This window comes from Barbus barbus (genome assembly GCF_936440315.1).
Source record: "Barbus barbus genome assembly, chromosome: 34".
NCBI lineage: Eukaryota > Metazoa > Chordata > Actinopteri > Cypriniformes > Cyprinidae > Barbus > Barbus barbus.
Genome location: NC_136762.1, coordinates 25665761 through 25687332, shown reverse-complemented (window position 1 = coordinate 25687332; position 21572 = coordinate 25665761). Strand labels below are relative to the sequence as shown.

The 21572-nt window shown below is 36.3% G+C and overlaps 2 protein-coding genes and 1 pseudogene across 5 annotated transcripts in view; 1 reads left to right on the top strand and 2 right to left on the bottom strand.

Moving 5' to 3' along the window:
• LOC306854613 (mastermind-like protein 2) overlaps positions 1–2325 on the top strand; it is a 72645-nt gene extending 70320 nt beyond the window's left edge. For both annotated transcript variants that reach the window (XM_079392776.1, XM_079392777.1), the window contains exon 6: positions 678–2325. In XM_079392776.1, the coding sequence (XP_079248902.1) occupies positions 678–1504 (827 nt within the window). In that variant the 3' untranslated portion in view covers positions 1505–2325. The remainder of the gene's footprint in view (positions 1–677) is intronic.
• A 1256-nt stretch (positions 2326–3581) lies between these two features.
• On the bottom strand, positions 3582–9280 carry LOC306854144 (inactive ubiquitin carboxyl-terminal hydrolase MINDY-4B-like; annotated as a pseudogene). The gene is made up of 11 exons: positions 9257–9280; positions 8985–9154; positions 8759–8922; positions 8241–8360; positions 7140–7234; positions 6885–7050; positions 6736–6801; positions 5965–6123; positions 5704–5880; positions 3830–4010; positions 3582–3724 (listed from the first exon to the last, which is right to left on the bottom strand). The product of its transcript is annotated as an inactive ubiquitin carboxyl-terminal hydrolase MINDY-4B-like (transcript).
• A 4967-nt stretch (positions 9281–14247) lies between these two features.
• LOC306853762 (clarin-1-like) lies at positions 14248–20926 on the bottom strand. 2 transcript variants are annotated; one of them, XM_079391409.1, is made up of 4 exons: positions 20390–20843; positions 18188–18367; positions 15315–15432; positions 14249–15229 (listed from the first exon to the last, which is right to left on the bottom strand). In XM_079391409.1, the coding sequence occupies exons 1-4, from the start codon at positions 20640–20642 to the stop codon at positions 15196–15198; spliced, it is 585 nt and encodes a 194-aa protein (XP_079247535.1). In that variant the 5' UTR covers positions 20643–20843; the 3' UTR covers positions 14249–15195. The 2 variants fall into 2 exon arrangements, with proteins under 2 accessions (XP_079247534.1, XP_079247535.1); XM_079391408.1 differs by having other exon boundaries at positions 14248–15432; positions 20390–20926.
• Between the last annotated feature and the right edge of the window lie 646 nt (positions 20927–21572).

Genomic DNA, 21572 nt, shown 5'->3' with positions numbered 1-21572 from the left:
TGCTAAGAACTTCATTTGGACAACTTTAAAGGCGATTCTCAATATTTAGATTTATTTGCACCCTCAGATTCCAGATTTTTAAATAGTTGTATCTCGGCCAAATATTTTGAAAAATTTACACTTAAGACTGGAACGCATCAATTGTAAAAAAGCTCATCATTCTGAAAAGTGAGGTGTGCTCTTATTGGCTAGTTATCCAGTGCGTTGTGATTGGCCGGATACCTCAAGTGCGTGACGGAAATGTTACGCCCTTTACCATATTTGGAAACACACAGCATCTCCACGACATGGCGGCAGCGGCATCTATACTACACCGAGAACAAAAGTTATGTCTTCTTTCTTTGCGTATACATTAGGGTGGTGGTATGCAAATCTTCACACACAGTGATGTAGATTTGTGGGGGCATGTTTGAATGAGGCACTTTAGGAAAGTGTGGATGAATCTTAACTTTTAGAAAGAATATCTCTGGGTTTGAGACTTTAATCTTTCGACTTTACGGATCTCATTCACGAACAGCTTGTAACAATCCAAAGGCAAAGCAAACATGAAATTGCGTCATATGACTCCTTTAAGCAACCACACCAAATCTTGACTTAGATATTATTCATTATCAGTACTCTACTGCTTGGTAAATCAGTATTTTACATCACAGATAATTTTTATGCATATGCAACAGGCAATGGGTCAGACCAAAGTGACATCCAGCCCTTGTCATGCCACCTGCCTAATGGACAGGGTACCAAGATGGTGCCCACCTCAGGAGAGAGAAGGTTTCCACTTGGACAAGACCGTAATTCAGGACCCACAGGTGCTCAAGCTTGCGCAAACCAGCTCCGACAGCAACCCAGCAGCCTGATCCGAATGGGGCTTCAGCAAAACAAGCCTCAGTTCCATGGGACAAACAACCAGAGTGCCACTTTTCAATCGAGCACTCAGCATGTGAGGACGAGCATCAGTCAAGATTCCCGACTGGGGCAAAGATTGGGTGACATGATCACCAATACCAGCAGGATGGACACTGCTTTGAACTGGGCGAACAGCGCCAAACAGAGCGGAGCTCCAACAGGACTAGATGTCAAAAGGCTCCCCAATACAGTGATGCCCCAAAGTGGCATTCATTTTCCTCCGAGGTCTATTTGTCCACCTAACCAGGTGGCACCTCATTCTAGTCTGCTACCCATAAACCCTGCAATCAGAAGCTCTGCTCCCAGAGCCAGTCAGCCTAGGATACCCCCTCTTCCTGGGGTGACTTGCCTGACACAGTCGTCCCCTGAACAGCAGGGTTGTCCAACCACATTTGGAGAGCTGAGCCAAAGCCCAGCAACTTATCAGAACAACCGGGCAGGCCGGTTGACCTTTGATTTCTTCCCAGAGGATGATAACACGGTACCAGGGATAAATGCAGACTCAGATTTCATCGACTCCCTGCTTAAATCAGGTTCAGGCAATGATGACTGGATGAAAGATATCAACCTGGAGGAAATTCTAGGTGGACATTCGTAAAATAGACTCAAAGCATGAGAACTTAGTTTGAACTGACTGTACTAGGAGCCTGACGTGAAAGTTCTGTTAATTTTATTATTTTATTATCCCTCTATTTGTGTGGAAAACAAATGTATAATATGTTCTATTATATTGTTCAGTTGATTCTTCATATCATCTACTAACATGTTGTACAGTTTAATGTTCATGGCTTCAGTGTTTTAATTCCACCACACACTGCCCCCAAATCCATACCAGTTATCATTCAAATGCTGTGAGATTTCTGTTAGAGCTTTTGTTACTAATTCTTTAGCACAGAGATTATTTTAAAAGAAACTGTAATTCGACTGCCATGATAGAGCCACTGAGCATGACATTGGCACTTAAGAAGCAGTTTTTTTTTAAATACTTTGTTTGTTCTGGCTCTTATAGTTCAAGTTTATACATCTTAAATATTATAATATTGAAATGCTGTTGCATAACATAAGTACAGATCTGTTTTGTCTATCCATTCTGAAATTACATATCAACGGGTATTGAAAAAGAGCCATTTATGTATCATTTTGTTAAACATCCAAAAGAGAAAATCTGTAAAGGGAATACACCTATGTTCAGAATGTTAGATGCTATTGTTAACTGATAAGTTTGACCTTCTTTAGAAAGACATGTTAAGTTTATAAGTTCGTATTGGTAATATTGTATTTATACACCTGTATCTCAGTATATCAAATAATATTTTTTTCTATTTCTTTTCTATAATGCGCTATAATTCTGTCGTAAAAGTGTATATCCTATTATGTCAATTTAGCCTTTGATAATAAACTACATAAAAGAACAACCTTTACAGCACATTTTGACAATTTGTTTTCTTATATTTCAGGTCAAATGGAAGTGAAGTGCCACAAGGCTCTGTCTTAGGTCCTCTGTTGTTTTTATCAGATTCAGAAAATCTAATAAAATCAGCAGTAATCCATCTTTTCTACACTGAACACCTGTTAGATTCCTAAACAATGATACAATACTGATACTTATAAAGTTCTTAATATTTGAGATCCTTAATATCTAAGCAGTCTTTATTCAATTACTCTGTATTCCATAACTCACTAAATTCACAAGATGATTTTTAATTCTGAACTATAAGAATATGTTTACCATCTTTTGTTTTCCCATTCTCACAAACAAACCAAATATCACAGTCATGAGACCAGTCTATTCAAAACATTCAAAAATAAGTAATTTTTTTATTAGATAAAGCTATTTAGGTAACACTTTACATGGTTCTATGTTAACATTAGTTAATGCAAAGTAACAATGAAATAACCATAAACAATTTTACAGTATTTATTCATCTTTGTTAATTTACATTTTACATGCTTATGTTTGTGATGCTTCACAGTAGTTAAAGTCAGTTAATTACGATGATATAAATTCAGAATGAATAATAGCACTTTTATTAATTAACAAATCTAGGCTAATACATGCTGTAAAAAAGTTAACTTACTGAACCTTATTGTAACGTATTGCCATTAATTTAATTAATAATACTAATAATAATTAATAATTAAAATAAAATACTACATGCATGATTTATACCAGATAGGAATCAAAGACTGCAAGGCTTTGAATAACGAACTTGACTTAAATTGATTAAACCCTGTAACTTGAGACATCAGCTTTTTCCATCATGACTTGAGACTTAAGCGATTAAGTCTTGAGACTTGATACTAGCAATTTGAACCCATATCGGATCTAAATAGAAGGACAAAAGCAGTATAGAGGCTAAATGATATAGCACCAGATTAGACTTAAACATCTGTGGGACATGCGTAAACCAGATTTGATTATATTTCGAACCATCGAGAAAAAGACTTTGGCTTTTTTGTTATGTTACATGTTTTAGGTTTTGACTTTTGTTAAATGCTCAGATGCTGAAATGGTCATATGGGCAGGTTGTGAACGGTAATGTTATTAAGGTTCACAAGCCAAAACGAAAGTAAAAAATTAAGCACAAATCAAAACCAATATATGTCTATAACATATTCTTTATTGCAGGCCATGAGAGGTATGCTACAAATCAGGTGACCTGCTTTAAACCTCTTCAGAAAAAAGGCACTGTCCCATTCCAGTCAATAACAGAACCCTCCCACTTGGTTCTAATAGTCATCTCTACAGATGGAAACTTTTTTTCTGGGTCTCCTTGAATATCATTATTTTCTGCTTCCCAGTGATGGGAGTGTGTATCTGAAATACAAAAGAGCAATACAATATATACATTTGAAATGTCTGGTTCACACGATTATACCAGGCAGGTGGCAACAGCCGTAGGCAGAAGCTAAATGACTGTACCTATGGTGAGCATTGTTGTGTTGAGCTGTGTTGGTTGGCCATTGTAGAAGTAAAGCTGGAAAAGATGCTCCATCTTCCAGTCAGAGAGCACTGAACGGTTTGGGCTGAACAAAACACTGTAGGTGCCATTGATATTGCACACCCAGATAGGCAGCTTGGGGGTTTTCAGCATACTGCCCACCTTAGGAAAAAAGGATCAACTCAACATGGATGCGTTCAAAATATAATAGACTACAGTGCAGTAATACAGAAACTAAGAAGCTGAAGAAGTTGGAGTAGATACAGCAGCACACTTTAAGTAAAGACATACAAAATGAAAAGCATTAATTCACTCTGGGTATTAGCTTAGAACAAATCACATAAAGCAACAACATGCAGGGGAAAAAAAACATAAAAAAAAGGAAATTATAGCAAAGAAAGGACCCCTCATGACTGTGTGTCAAGATCAGTAACGCCGTTTGATGTTTTTATAACATATAATATTTGTAAAAAGAAAAATACTCTTACCTTTAAAAACTATTTTACAACATTTTTTGAAAATTATGATTAATATGTGTACACTCATATATTCAAGGAGGGAAAAATGTTAAGTTTACTTGCTGGTTACACGACGTGACATTTTAGTCATTCAATTTTAATGGTATAAATATATTTCTAAAAATTTGATAATTTTCATATATAATTTTAATACTTTTGGGTTTGTTTCCTTTTATCATTGACACTTTTTTTTCAAGCTACTTAAATGGGTCAAAAAGCACTCAATTATATAAATGCATTTAATAATTTCAACTAAAATATATTTTCATTTCATTGTAATTTACATTCAGTTAAGTGTCTGAAATCATTATATTCATTGTTATTTTCAAAAGTGCCCTTCAAAAAATATCCTAAATTGTACTTCTTTTTAACAAGGGTTGTCACTGATCTATTAGCAGAATACTTTGAAGAATCTCTAGGGAACCATTTTAGGGTGCGTCCAGTGACCTTGGCTTTTTATCAATTCCAAGAACGCAAAGAACAGAAACAGATTCGAGTGAGGACCGGTCTACTTTGATAGAACAAATTCAGAAGGATGCGAGGACACAGAATGCACCTTTCTGAGAATTAAAATGGTCATAACTGATTAAAATATAAAGTAATATGAAAATAATGTTAGTAAATATTTTGCATCATGTATTTTTGAAAATGTGTATGCATAATGTCACAAATGCTTTACTTAAGATTCTTCGGTGTTAAGAATTTTTTTTGATGTGCCTATAAAAATACTGTATTAAAATTATGCAAAACAACCATAAATGTTTACTTTCACAAACCATCATGTATTTGTGAGCACTTAAAAGAGTGAGAACGAGAAGTTTAAATTGTATAGGCATCCATGCAACATCTGCCTGCAGTGTCTTCTGGATTCTAATGGTTCAGTTGTCTGAAGTCTGCATTCAATGCATCCTCTATATCAAGAACACATCCAGACACTTTCATGTATCCTCTGTACCTGTGTTCTTGAGTAATGGAATTGAATGTTCCATGAGAACACAAGGACGCAGGATTTCTTAAGAATGCATATTGAGAAACATCTTTATTGTGCACTAAAGTGACTTCAAATTCACTGGCTTCATTTTGAACATTAGGTTCCTCAGAGAAAGATATGCCTGCTCTCTCTCACTCTCTCTCTCTCACTCTCTTTTAAGTGCCTATACAGATTCTCCAAATCAGTATGACGATCTCAGGAATCACAATTGGTGGCTCAATTATCTTGTTTTTACAGTATTTACTCATTTGTTGCTTGTTGACCTAATGTAAAATTTTCAGAGAAAGTGACACAGAGAAAGAACAAACCCCTGAAACCCCCAGAAAACACAGGATGGGTGCAGTACCAGGGGGAGCTGTGCATAGTGGACTTGTTCTCTGTTCCAGAGCAGATATCCGACATGACTGCGAGTCAGGACCCCGTGGAGAGGCTGGGCGAGTGCTTCAACTTGCTCATCGTTCAGTGATGTACCGTTGAAGACATGAGGGGTCGCACGGCCGGTCAACAGCAGGTTTAATAAAGCCTAATGAATGTAGAGATAATCTGACACAATTAAACACTAACAAGTCACATGAACAAAAAAAACCTCTCAAACAACCTTCCTTACCTGTCGACAAACAAAGTTCCCCAAGCTCACATGCAAAAGATGAGTGGTGGTACAGTCGAAGTCTGCCCGTATCCTACAAATTTAAACTTAAAATTATAGATAATTGTAGATAAGGCTATACAGGAAAAGTATGATTCCATGGCCTCCTTCTTCCTTAAACTACACACATTCAGGTGAAAGTTGCAGCCAGTATTTCATTCTTACAAACATCAGAGCAAGTAAAAGAAAGTATATTTCAAATAGAATTATCATGGTCTTACAATACAATACATAATCCCCCTGTTTTCACAGACAAGGTTTAAGGCTAGTCCTAGACTAAAATGCATGTTTGAGCTGACTCAACTAAAAATATCTTGCTCAGACATATCTTAAAACATGCCAGTCACATTGTTCTGTCTCGAGATGCTCACCTGTAATGTTTTCTTCTAATGCAGAGGTCACCAAGTTCAGTCCTTGAGGGCCGGTGTCCTGCAGAGTTTAGCTCCAACCCTAATCAAACACACCTGAAGCAGCTAATCAAGCTCTTACTAGGCATACTTGAAACTTCCAGGCAGGTGTGTTGAGCTAAACTCTGCAGGACACCGGCCCTCCAGGATCAAGTTTGATGAACCCTGTTCTAAGGCATGTTTATAATAGCTGCTTAAATGTCTTAATTTAACGAAGGCCTAGTCCTGGCTTAAGCTAAGCCCCGTCTGTGAAACCAGGCCTATATAATATAATATAATATATGGCACAGATTTTCCTATCATTTGTGTTTTTAAATGTACCTACACATCGGATGTGCTCACATATAAATGATCTAACATCATCTTTCTTTTTAAAGGTGAAAAGCTGCAACTGTGGAATTAAAAAAGAAAGACATTAAGCAATTACAACATGTTTTAGCTGCATGTTAATACGTTCTCATAAACTGCATCTACCCTCTCTGTAAAGTTGTCCAGTTTTTAGTCCATGTGGGGGGTGAAACAGCGCTCTGACGTGACCAAGCAGATGGTGGCTGTCTGCTCCTCACCAGCTGTCCACAAGATGTCAGTTAGAGCGGCTGCCAGCGCCTTCCTCTGCTGCTTCTCTCCTACCGCCATCACACTGAGAACGAGAGAAAGAAAGAGTCTGTCGGAGCTATATATATATATATATATATATATATATATATATATATGCAATGAATTAATCACCTTTGCATTGTGCACTCTGAGTTCATTGGCCGGTTGAAGAGCAAATATTTACTAATATAAGCCTGAACCACCATCTGAATAGCACAGGCTCCTCCCTGCAAGAGAACAGAAAGAGAAACACTGTTTAGGCTCGCATTTGTCATGCATTTCTTTCAAAAATTACACGACAATATACTTTAACCAAAGGGGAAGTAACTTTATTAACGTGATCAAACATAAGGTCAACTGTCTTCAAGTTTGTGCTTTACTAGAAGTTTTGAATTCAAGATGAGAATGTCAACTAGTTTGTCCTTTTATGCTCCATGGGACATAACGTGGTTGTGAAATGACAAGGGTGAGTGAACAATAACAACATTTTCATTTTTAAGTGAGCTATGCCCTCAATTTCAGAATGCACAAGCATAATGATGACACGTATGACAAGGATGCTGACCTTCAAAGTACTAAGTACAGAATTGACCAACTCAGAAAAACAGCTTTTCTGGCCTGTTCTTTGTTAGCAGTTCAAACAACAAGTAGCTCACAGCCACTATAGTTTCTGTACAATGACGCTTAAGCACATAATAACGGTTGTGAAATTAATTTCAAAGATTATTTTTGTATTTGTTTTTTTTTTTGTAAAATGAATGCATTATTACAATTGTATGTATAATATTTATTAGTATGGAGCCCTGAACATGTCACGATTGCCAATGATTTAATTCAATTAAAATGAGGAGGGAAAAAGTTACTACAATGTGGCCACAATTTTTAAACTAATTTTAACACATTAAGTCACGGGGATGAATTTAACTAATTTGTTCCTCCCATTACGTGCAGAGCTCTGTATATTAGTGCAAATTTATTACCAAACATTATTTTTACCATTTCCATTATAAGATCTCCAATTTCATTTCATGATGTATTGCATTTATTTTGCATTTGTCATTTCTTTAGATATACACATTCCCTTCACTTATGCATAGTGAAGAGACAAATGTGCAACTTTCTTGTCTGAGTAATTTAAATGAAAATTGTACAAAATCCAATTTTCAAGGGTTTATACTTGAACTATGATAATAAGCGATGGCTGTTAATGAGAAGTTTTCTTATACTCACCACCCTCTCGGTCTCCAGAGCATATGCCATGTCAGAAAAAGGTTCCCGGAACTTGAAGAATGATTTCTTCCACTCATAGTTGAACATATGGAATGTGTTCCCAAATAAAATATTTCTTAAACTCTATATGAGTGACAAAGCAAAATACAATGTTAAAATAATCATGCAAAATCATGTTGGAAATCATGGGGGAGGGTATTTTTTATTTGTTTACAATAAAAATCAACACCCAAATCCAGCTAACACCACTGAAATGTAGGTTTGCAATCTTGTTTTATCATTATATTTAACTTTTTTCTCTATGATAACTGGTGGATTTTTTCACCCATTTAGTGGAATTATCAGTAGTTATGACTATATTAGACTAACCTGATCTATTGCTTAAAGTTCTAATAAATAAATGATGAGTCCATATGCTGTCTTTTGTCTCCGGGGCACACATATACACACACAGCTCAAGTCTGTTATGAGACACATGGGAGGCAAGCGAGAGAGGGTCAAGTGACAGGGTCATGTTCCACCACCAGCTCTGGTGACTGGTTGCCCACCCAGACTCGGAGACACTGTGAGGGTTGGAGTAGGGCGCTGTGAACCGGTTGATCTGTGCTCCGATGTGATGGGCCGAGGTGGCAGGTCTAGAAGAGTCATCACTGTCCTCTTCAGATTTGATCTTCTCACTAGGTCTCTATACAAGTTTATATTTTAAAAATTCAATTTTATCTACTGAGCCATCAGTAGATAACTCACATTTTGGTTTCTCTTCACCTCCTCTTGAAGAAGCCTATGTAGCTCAGTCTGGAGTGCTGCAAACTCTTGATGGTTTGCAGAAGGTCCTGATAATCCGTCATGATGGCCTTTACATGCACTCTACTACTGCATGAACATTCGGTTTCACACACGGCGTTGTGTGGATATGCCTAGTAAACCGCCTTAGAGGTAATGAGCAAACATACACCTCTCCTCCAGTCTGTGATACTGAGTTTGTTGAGAGGATTGCAGCCACGCAGGCACACGCATACTCTCATCTGATTGGCTGACTGCATGTCATGGGAGAAATGGCACACAGCCACCTGAGAGCACAGGGTCTGTAGTATCAGTTATCGAAATATCAGACTTAACCACATAAGAATAGCATAGGCACATGGGACATTATATTTCCGTTCGCAAGATTTAGGAGGTGTTCACACAGATGCGTTATTGCATTAAAACCCAGCTGTACGCACAATACACTGCATCAGAATACAAGTTAGGAGATGTGTTTTTAAATATTTAGCAGAAACATTTCACCACAAGTTAAAGTTCTGTGATCATTTACTCACACTTGAGCCATTTCAGCAGATTTTTGAGTTCTCTCAACTTATTTTTGTAGGAGATTGTCAATTTTTTGTTGTATGAACTTAAAACAACAAGTTGAGAAAACTCAAAAATCTGCTGAAGGTTGCCTTAATTTTAAGTTGGCTCAACTTTTTTTTTTTTTAAGTTGGCTCAACTTTGTATGTACACTTTACAAAATATTGACTATAAGCAGTATTCCAATGTAGTTTAAATTCATTCTCAAAACAGACTTAAGTATCAGCACATCGGAATATAGCACAGAGTTTGTATATTACATTTATGATCATTTAATTTAGATTTTTAATTTTGAGTCTTGAGTAACCATTAATTAACCTTCTACAATTGTTCAGTCATTTTTGACTGAAAAAAAATTACATTTTGCTTTTTTAGATTTTTTTTTCTGCATCGGAATGGACAAAACTTTATAAGGGTTCTGGCACTTGCTATGTGAAAAAAATAAAAAATAAATCATGCACATGATTCGAAGAGAGAAAAAAAAGAGAAAAAAAACACTTGTCAAGCTTGTACTTGAATTGGAAAGGAATAGGAAGTTAATTTCATTTCGTAGAAATGTTTACTGCACTCAAACTAATTTTTGAGATATCAACCTCAAATTTGGAACACAACTTGTTTTTCTATTTTCTCAGTTTAAGAGTAAACCATGTTTTGGAAAAATTATATATTTCATATAAAATTTTAAAATAGTTATTTTTGTTGTTGTTGTTTTGTGCATTATTAATACTTTTAATTAATTTTTAAATTTTAACATCGGTTTTTTTTTTTTTTTTCACTTCAGCAATAATCTAGCAAGTGTCTTTTTCAAGAGACCATAAAATATCATAGAGTACCCCTAAAAATGCAACATATTAAAAAAGACATTAACAAACTAAAATACAGAACTTAAATAAAGATTCATGTTTTGAATCATACCCGTTGGGAACGATGTGAAAGGAAATAAATAATGCCAATTTTGTTGTTTTGAGCTAAACTAGTCCAGTTTTGCTTTCTCTAGAAAACACAGCGCTTGAACCCATCCTGGGTATATGTCTAAATTAGAAATAGAAAACATTTAGCAATCCACAAATAAATAAATAAATGAATACCACTAAGACTTACTTTAACATAGCCCTGTGGTAAAAACAGGTGAGTAAACATGGAGGGTCGCTGGGCAACATTTCACAGCTCGCCTCCACAGCAGTGTCCATCTGCAGGTGACAGCAAACATCACACCAGCGTTTAGCTACTTTCCTGCCTCGTGTTCCACAGGTTTCCAGGTGAAAGAGTGTCACGGCTCCCCCAGGAGCACAAAACAAAAGAACATACAAGTGAGACAAGCGCCTTGTTTTCAGGCTGCGTGCAGACAGGACGCGTTCACGCGTGTTTCTTTGTGAGCGCGTTAATGTGTACATTAGTGGAATAATACAGCAAGCCTACATTTACACTCACCTAAAGGATTATTAGGAACACCTGTTAAATTTCTCATTAATGCAATTATCTAATCATCCAATCACATGGCAGTTGCTTCAATGCATTTAGGGGTGTGGTCCTGGTCAAGACAATCTCCTGAACTCCAAACTGAATGTCAGAATGGCAAAGAAAGGTGATTTAAGCCATTTTGAGCGTGGCATGGTTGTTGGTGCCAGACGGGCCGGTCTGAGTATTTCACAATCTGCTCAGTTACTGGGATTTTCACGCACAACCATTTCTAGGGTTTACAAAGAATGGTGTGAAAAGGGAAAAACATCCAGTATGCGGCAGTCCTGTGGGCGAAAATGCCTTGTTGATGCTAGAGGTCAGAGGAGAATGGGCCGACTGATTCAAGCTGATAGAAGAGCAACTTTGACTGAAATAACCACTCGTTACTACCGAGGTATGCAGCAAAGCATTTGTAAAGCCACAACACGCACAACCTTGAGGCGGATGGGCTACAACAGCAGAAGACCCCACCGGGTACCACTCATCTCCACTACAAATAGGAAAAAGAGGCTACAATTTGCACGAGCTCACCAAAATTGGACGGTTGAAGACTGGAAAAATGTTGCCTGTTCTGATGAGTCTCGATTTCTGTTGAGACATTCAGATGGTAGAGTCAGAATTTGGCGTAAACAGAATGAGAACATGGATCCATCATGCCTTGTTACCACTGTGCAGGCTGGTGGTGGTGGTGTAATGGTGTGGGGGATGTTTTCTTGGCACACTTTAGGCCCCTTAGTGCCAATTGGGCATTGTTTAAATGCCACGGCCTACCTGAGCATTGTTTCTGACCATGTCCATCCCTTTATGACCACCATGTACCCATCCTCTGATGGCTACTTCCAGCAGGATAATGCACCATGTCACAAAGCTCGATTCATTTCAAATTGGTTTCTTGAACATGACAATGAGTTCACTGTACTAAAATGGCCCCCACAGTCACCAGATCTCAACCCAATAGAGCATCTTTGGGATGTGGTGGAACGGGAGCTTCGTGCCCTGGATGTGCATCCCACAAATCTCCATCAACTGCAAGATGCTATCCTATCAATATGGGCCAACATTTCTAAAGAATGCTTTCAGCACCTTGTTGAATCAATGCCACGTAGAATTAAGGCAGTTCTGAAGGCGAAAGGGGGTCAAACACAGTATTAGTATGGTGTTCCTAATAATCCTTTAGGTGAGTGTATGTTCATGGAATATAGTAGTAGATTTAAATATGATTTAGTTTAAGTTGTGATAGGTCTATTTAGATAACAGGTTTTGCAGAACAGTAGGCATTCTGTTTTTCCGTACAGGACCATTCTAAAACAACAACACAGGTAGGCCTGAGTTGCAGTGAGTAGAGCCTACTGAATAATTTACCTGAAATGTTTGTTTCAGATTTTCTTGCTGTAATGAAATAAATATAATGAAATCTAGGTTATTCAAGTACAACTGAATTTAAAAGTTTGGGCTCTGTTGTTAATTGTAATCTTTAAAATTAAAGTAATGTGCAAGTAATAGCATTCCCTATATTGTTACTGGCATTTGAACTAGAATTTTTAGATTTTTAGATTTTTTTTTCCTCCTGCTTTACCGAAAATGTATATATAAAGCAAGTGTATAAAATGTAGAAATTCACAAATCTTAGTCTTTACAAAATCATCCACTTGCTCTTTGGTTACAGCTCCATCTATTGATGCATTTTTGACACTGATGCTATAGCGGCTTCTGCTTGGCAAGGTTTCAGTAGCAAATGCTGACATATGATGAACACACTTTCAGGTTAAACAACAATTGAGAAAAAATATGACTGTATGTCTCTATTTGGTTCTGTGCACCGGAAATAAAGTGGTGATGTGTGCAAAGATTGAGGGGTCATGTTTTAGCTTTCTCACGGAATATGGTTGCAAAAAAAAAAAAAAAAGACTATAGTGATGCTGATACTGAAAACTTGGAATATTTATAAGGCAACAGATTACATCCATGTAAAATAAATTAATTAATTGGTCACACTTTATATTAGGTCGCCTTAACTACTATGTACTTGCATCAAAAAGTAAGTACAATGTACTTATTGTGTTCATATTGCATTGCAAAACACTTTTGCTGCTATTGAGGTGGGATATGGGTATGGTTAGAGACAGGTTTGGTGGTATGGGTAGGTTTAAGGTTGGGTTAAGGTGTAAGGGATAGGTCAACAGTATAATTATAAATGTAATTACATATAGGTATTTTTTTAAAATATAAGTAGAATGTAAAAACATAAGTGCATTGTATCAAATGATTAATTTAAATGTAAGTACATAGTAGTTAAGGCCACCTAATATAAAGTGGGACCAATAAATTAATTAATTAATGATGGAATGAACTGTTCAGCCAATTCAGCTGAATTCAATTTTAAAAATAACTCTGAATAGAAAGTTGAGCTGTTAATTCTGTATTGCTTTAATCCAAATATATTTGATTTATCGTTTGCTTATTTTCTACAGACTCTGAATCACTTTTAAATTGAGTCAACCTAAATGTGTGTCACACAACCTTAAAAAGAAAAGCCATACCCTATCTCTTCTTCAGAGATGAGTATTAGACTGCGGTTCAGGAAAGAATTGTTTAAACTCTGACAGAAGCTCAAACCTCAGTGTGAACCAGGTCACCAAGACATTGCTTATATACCAGACACTTTCTATTCAGGAGGCAGACAGACACATGGCTGCACAACATGACCGAGAGCCTCCTTTCATTTGACACTTTCCTGGCAGCAGGTGGAGTACTTTGTTTCTGTTCTGTTGCTCTGAATTCTGTGCTAACAATGCAGTGCTCTTCATGATGTCTTGAGTGATGAGAGCTGCCTTTCTCTTCTTTCACAGCATTGTTTCTGGATGCATAAAACCTACCAAATACATTTATAAATGTACTATTTTGTCTGTTCATAAAAGCAATGCATTATAAGTGAAACTAGAATAGTTCATTTAATTTTATTCTGAGTAAAGGCACAGAATTAATAGTGACCAGAAAAGCTGCAGTCCAATAACAATCATGAACAACAGTGTCAGAATGAATACAGCACATCTATGCAATACATAATTGTGTATTTTTGTATATATATATTTGGCCCTTTCATTCTTATTCCTTTTTGCACTCATTTTTAATTATTATAATTAGTCCACTTTAATTTAAATCTCAGTTTGAAAATAGCATTTGAGAACATTTCAGTGATTAAATACCAAAAACTGATTTATTAAACATCACATTATATTATGAATAAATGCACATTGGCACAACGAGAGTGTCTAAACACACAGGAGACAAATAAGAAGAATATACGAAATATGCAAATACAATAAAATTATACAATATCAGACGTGGGAAGGTTAATGAGAACATTAAATCCATATTGATCATCAAATAAGTGAAAAAAATCTATATCAGTTTTACATCTGTCTGGTATTCTAAAGCCATGGTTATAGTTGGATGCATATGCCTGAATTATTAAATTAGATACAACATAATTTTATTATATTTTTTATGCATTTCCATGCATGCATGTTTCAAACTAAACAAAATAATATCAAATATCTGATTTAAGTAATGAAAACCTGTTTTTTTATGGTTTTAGCTATTTTTACAATACTTTTAATTGTCTGGTGAGTTAGTGAATTAAAAAAGTTTAAAATGTTTAAAAAGTGTGCCTGTACTATTTTTTTTTTTTTTTCTTGGTTTGACATTTTGTTAAGTAATGCAAAGACATTCATACATATTTACGTGTGGCTTAAGTGTCAAAACAGTTTCCGGGGTCATTGTAAAATTGTCAATTGCATCCTTTTGTGATTATAAAAGATCCGCAACCAAAGGAAACTGTCATGTCTCCAGCCAGACTGGAAACTTCAGGGTGTTTCATCAGCCGTTTGAAATCGTGAGCGTTAATTGTCTGAGTGATTGACAGAATGAATGCCTCCCCGCTGTGAGATAAGACACGTGGGCATCTCCAAGTTCATCCCACACATGGTCTCAATGGCTTAAGAGGCTCAGATGTGTTCAGCTGTAAGCAAAACGGATGCTGCTAGTCGGAAGACTCCTGTTGAGAAGTGCCAGTCGCTGCGGTAGGATGCCATGTGCAGGGGATGAAGCAGGGCTGGTCAGTACATGAGATCCGCTGCTCCTGTGCTCACATCGGACTCTTTGGCCTCCTGAAAGGGGAACTGAATCCCAGCCAGGCGGATGAGCAAGATGTTGAGGCCGTGCATGAGGAAGGTGAGGAAGACAAGCCAGAAAGATCTGTCGTACCTCTCGTTTTGCGTCTTGTAGACGAAGCTGGCCTCGTTAAAGTTGAAGATGATTTCGGTCAGGTGGTGCAGCTTCACCTCCGAGGAGAACAGGATGAGGACCATGCAGGCGCAGAAACCTGACGGGAAACAGAGTAACAGATAAAAGCACAACTAATGAAAATGGACAATGAACAAAATCTGTTCTGAAGGGTATAGTTCACCCAAAAATGAAAATTCTGTCATTATTTTCATGTTTTTGACCATGCAGTGAAAGTCAAGGGTCTCCAAAACAACACTTGGCCCTTATTGACTTTCTCACAGAAGGAAGAACTTCATACAGGTTTGTGATGGTTGAATATTTGGTTGAACTATTGACCTATTAACTCCCTTTAAATAAGAAAACCTCATAGCAACCATTGTTTGAGTTCAGCTGTATTCTTGATTACCACATCCCTTCTCTATAAAGGAAATCTGATTATCTTGCCATTTAAAATCGCCTTTTATCTTGGGAAGTATAAGTGACACTTTAAATCCATTTAGCTTTTTAGGGCCTTCAAATACAGCCCTAAATAAAAGTCTCTCTGCCATGTCTCCAAAAGTACCATAAAAAGGGCAGTGAGCAATAGTACAGAAGTCATTACTCACTGAAAGTCTTGTCCTTTGGTGTCACCATGATCATTCATAAGACCGAAGCATTTTCAGAGACTTGACTAAACACGAACGCAATATCTGAGAGGTTTTCACTATGAAAATGACAAACTGTTCCTCACAAAAAGCTCATTTATGACTTCATAAGACGTACGGGCTGTTATTAAGGTGTAGTCACATGTTTTTTTTGTGTGTGTGTGAGTGATATACATCTATTTCAAGAGGAATGCATGCGATCGGAAAATATTTGCATGAAGCTGAAGGATTTCCCCACGCAGGATATCACAACGGCTCAATGTTTGTCACATTAAAGTGTGACAAACAACAAAAATCTGCTTGGATTGAAAGAGACTTTTGATATACCTTTATGGTATATTATTGCCCTTTTGGGGCTTTGAAGAAGAAATTGCCATCCACTTTACCAAACATCTCTTTTTATGCTCCATGGATGTAAACAAATCAGGTTTGCAAAACACAAGGTGAGTAAATATTTCAGTAAAAATGCCCTTTTAATTCATTATTATTGACATAATTTTGGTTGATGGAAAATATATATTTTCTGCCATTAAAAGAGGTACAAAGAAAATACACTACCATTCAGAAGTTTGGGGCTAATTTTTTCAGACTCGAATACTTTTATTCAGTAAGAATTGATCAAAAGTGACAGTAAAACCTTCTATTGTTACAAAAAAATTGTATTTTGAATAAATGCGGTTCTTTTGAACTGTCTATTCATCGCTTCGATCCTTAAATAATAGGTATCACGAAAAAAAAAACATATTTTTCAACATAATAATAATAATCAGAAATTGGCATATTGTAAAGAAGTATTTTAAGGGCAAATGTAACCATATACAAAATATAAAATTAATTAAACTGTTATTTTTATTTTTTTTACCGCCCTGTATTAATCAGTGTAAAAATGAAAGGACCATTTAGAGTTTCCCAGATATGCTTTTGCTTAAAAGTAAAAATAAATAAAGTTAGTTGTTGTCATGTGTGCATTTATTTATTTTTTAACACAATTTGACAAAAAAAAAAAAATGTACTTCCACTTATAACATAGGTAGTTCCAGTACTGGCTGCTGTTAATAATTATAATTTCATTTCTAAAGTTTCCCACACTATTCTTACGTCCCATTATCTGCAAGTGATTCTGCTTTATTTTTTACTTAATGGCGTTCAGTTGTGTACTAGTGCCATCAGTACACACACAACAGAGGCACCTGGCACTAGAGATGCAGTGGAAATCACCAAACGCATTCATTTCCATCACTTTATTTATTTATTCTCTCTTCTCAGGATAGCTGAGTTCACTTTCTCACTACTAACAGAGAGATATTAACAATTGCAGAGGCTCGTTTTAACCGTGCTTCAGCAAAGAGCCTGTCTAAATTGATGTATGCATGAAATATTTCTGACATACTGTCTTCAAGATCTGGATTTTCTCACAAGATTCAAGAATTCAAGCTGCTATTGAACTGGTAAAATCTTTACTTTGACATAGCATTAACAGTGATTCTTTTCATTTGTGTAAATGCTTGAAATTTGTATTGTTTTATAATATTGCTTTGCTTATGAACCTCTGTAGATTTGATTATTATTTTTAGTAAGTTATTTTATTCACTCATTTTTTAGTATTATTATTATTATTTAATTTTTAATGAATGATTTGGACTGAAAACACTGGAAAGTGTACATTGAATCAATTTTCACTCAGAAATTGCTAGTAAATTTCACAAATAATTACAGAGAAACAGCAAGTATCATATTGAATTCAACATTACATTTTGAAGTAGAAAGACTGAAACAGTATTTCCTTGTAATACCTAAAAAATATTGAATTTTTTAATTAAGAATTTTCATTTTTATTAAATTTTTTATTTATTAAGTAAGCATTTTTATTTATTAAAGAATTTCCATTCATTTCTTTGAATATTGTTTACAGAGTATCCTAAAATGAACTTCTTGGAGTTGGTTTAAAGAATGCAGTGAGAATCGTTTAGTTTTAATTGGTTTGATGATAATTTGATGAGTTTAATCACAGTAGTAATAAAGAACACAATGTAAAAAAAAAACACCGACACAATTTAAGGTTACTTCTATTACATCTAAAATGTGCTACAAATTTCTGAGTGAAAAAAAAAAATAAGTTTAGTGTTTATTGTTCATTGTACTATAGGTACAGCAGGTGTGTGTGTGTGTGTGTGTGTGTGTGTGTGTGTGTATGTGAGCAAGACTCACAGCTTATCATGTTCCAGAGGTAAAGGCCCTGGGGTCCATGCAGTGTCTCATATGGGCTTCCGAAAGCATTGTAAAAGAAGAAGCCACAGGACACTGAGGAGAAGACGATGAGCACCGCGCAGAAGAAGATCACGCTCACATGGAGACTGGCCAGGCCCACGCCCATCAGGTCAGGGAAAACTACACAGAGTGAAGAGATTTCTAACATGAGCTCCATCGAATGAGGCCTAACTTAGCATTGGTGAGGATATGAAGTATTATCATTCATAAGTGAGGAAAATGTACTGGGAAGCAGTTTTTACATTTTTCATCAATTAATGTTTTCAAGCTATTGTGACTGTTTCATTTTGACTCTGGCCATTATCTCTGAATAATTTTGAGGATACGATTTCAGTATAGCATGTATGGAAATTTATTTTAATCATTAAAAGTAATCTCTGATCATGTCCACAATTTGCATGTACAGTGGTGTGAAAAAGTGTTGGCCCCCTTCCTGATTTTTTATTTTTTTGCATGTTTGTCGCACTTTAATGTTTCAGATATTATAATATAAACATTTAAATTATAATAAAAAACGTGTTTGATGATCTGAAACATTACAGTGTGACAAACATGCAAAAAAATCAGGAAGGGGGCAACACTTTTTCACACCACTGTATCTCCCTGTGAGTAAAAACAAACTTTTGTTCTGCTACATGTCTGGCTCTCGAATCTGGGGCTTTTCCAGATCTCATTAGGAAAGAATGAATCATTGTACATGAAGCTGTCATACAAGATCAGTCTGAGCCCTACTCAGAACACCATCAATGAGACGAGTCCTTCACAAAACTAAAATCTGATAAACTGAACAATGAATCAGATGTCTCTTCGACTCTGTTAAATCTATAGACAGAAGGGGATTTACTTGCAATGCATGAAGCTATTTTCTAATGCAAAAGATTGATGATGACTAAAAAATGAGATGTGTTTGTGAAGGTCATTTTTTATATACTATAATTTGAAATACAATAGGTTTGTTACACATCAGTGGCCTCAAAACGTGTTTGGACCTTTAAAGGGAATTCATTCAAAATGATGTCATTATTCACTCACCCTCATGTCATTCCAAACCTGTCTATCTTTCCTTCTCTCATAAAACACAAAGGAGAAACTTTGACTAACATATTGGTTGATCCTTTCCAAGCATTTACAAAATCTTTTAAGGCTTCATAAAGGATGCAAAGCAGTATAAACATATCATGAAAGTAGTCCATATGACTCATGCACTATGCTATATAATCACATTAAGGATAATTATTCTATATTTTTTTTTAAATCCATGAAGTCACTGCATTAGATACAAAATCACAAAGCACATATGGCACCTGCAAATGAATGATGCAAGGGCTTTTCTGATCACTAACTTCACTTTTATGAGCAATTTTTTAGTGACTTTTAACCAACTGCTGTCAAAGTGATTTAAAGTCACTTCCCTTCAAGTTCACACGTGCTCAGTAGCCTACATTAACCAATCGGTTCCACTATTTTCGACCACAAAGATCGCAATACTTTATTAATTTTGTACAGCTTATCTGTTGTTTTATGATTTAAAACTCATTTGTTAACTGTTATGATTGTTATTTAATGTAATGCAACAAGGGTAGACCTACTATTTAAATGCTCAAGTGTCCAAATACTTTTAGAGGTGCTGTATATGCACATGTACTACAGTATTACCATTTTATTATACTGCATTTTGTGGTATACATAATAAAACTATTTATATTTCTGGTGTGTGTTTTTTTTTTTTTTTACTAATGCTGTATTTTTTGTTTTTGTGTTTTCTTAAGGGCATAGTTCACCCAAAAATGAAGATTCTGTCATCGTTTTTTATTCACCCTCAGGTTATTCCAAACCCGTTGGTTTCTTCCTTCACTGACAGAAGAAAAAAAAAAGTATAGAAATGGTACCTTTAGGGGTGCAACTTTTTGTCCCTAAAAGGGACTCCTTTTGTACCCCTAATGGGTAAAAAAAATAATAAAAATAAAAAATAAAAGACAGAAAGAAGAATGTTGGTAAGCAAACAGTTGCTGGTAGCCACTGCCTCCAGGGGAAAATGTTCAGCAGAAGAAAAAAAACTCCTACAGGTTTGGAACAGCATGAGGGTGAGTGAAGGATGACAAAGTTTACATATTTGGGTCTTAATATGATTAAGTTACTCACAAGAGAAATAAAAGGGTCTGTCTCCCAGACCACACTGTTTCATGCCCTGGCCGTGGAAAAGTCCGTAGTTCGTCCTTCCGATGAATTTCTCCAGCTCTGCTCCGGACGCGTTGACGATCTGCGCGCCCGTCTTGCACAGAACCGTCGCTTGAACCCAGAACTGCGTCCCCATCGCAGCCGCCACGACCAGAACACAACCAAAGCAAAGCACGCCAGCGACAGAGAAAAGCACTTTCTTTTGACGGCTAGGCATTATGTTTGACAAGGCGAAGAGCGCAGCCACAGAAATCAATGGATACCCACACGATTACGCGCAACAGCGATCTTCCTATAACCCAACATGGAAAAGGACATTGTGCCGTTGTCGATCTCACCTTTAAGTCTAAAAACACGAATGCTATGAAACGATCTCTAATGCTAGATAGCACATGTTGGCCGAGTAAAGTTGGATCCCAATGTCTTCTCTGGATAGAGTTACGCAAAGCGCGTTCACCTTCCTCCGTCTCCAAGCAACCGGGTTGAATGTCTCGCTCCAGTGATCAGGCATGATGTGACCTTACAACGGATTGGTTATTAGATCAACATCTCTGGCTGCATTTAATAAGGTTACAGTTTATTATGTGTGGTATAATAGCGGGCTAAATATATGAATATGAAATACTATGCCAAGTAAATGATTTACTAGGCTTTTCTGACACACAGCATGTCATCAGAGGCATGACTCACATCTTTCTTTCAATCATTTATGGAAAAACATTATGTAACCTTCAATGCAAAACGTCATTAATCAAAAAGAGAGAGACTCAGGAGAGAAATAAGACATAAACGTGACAACAATGATTAATTAAAAATAAAATAGTTAAAAGAGTAAAATACAAACATTTCATAATCAACTCTTATAATTTGAGAAACACGTGAAAAGGGTCTATTAAGTATGACTGTATCCAAAATCACCCCTATACCCTTAAATAGGACATTATTTGAGGGGACAGCCATTGTTAGCGTCCAAAACCATAGTGGAAAAGTTTGAGTGCACTCATTCAATCCCACAATGGGCCGCAAAAACGAGTGTACAACTGATGCTCAATGGCTAGAGAATACCCATAATGCATGCCTCGCCAGATGATGGTGCCCGCTGCTGAATCATCCATCTATTCATTTGACTAAATCATTTTCATTTTCA

What these genes read in the sequence shown, in the direction of transcription:
- LOC306853762 (XM_079391408.1), bottom strand. Translation starts at nt 20,642, where the DNA reads ATGCCTAGCCGTCAAAAGAAAGTGCTTTTCTCTGTCGCTGGCGTGCTT. An exon ending in CAGACCCTTTTATTTCTCTT is followed by an intron (nt 18,368 to 20,389) that starts GTGAGTAACTTA and finishes CACTCTGTGTAG; the next exon opens with TTTTCCCTGACCTGATGGGC. An exon ending in CCTCTGGAACATGATAAGCT is followed by an intron (nt 15,433 to 18,187) that starts GTGAGTCTTGCT and finishes GTTTCCCGTCAG; the next exon opens with GTTTCTGCGCCTGCATGGTC.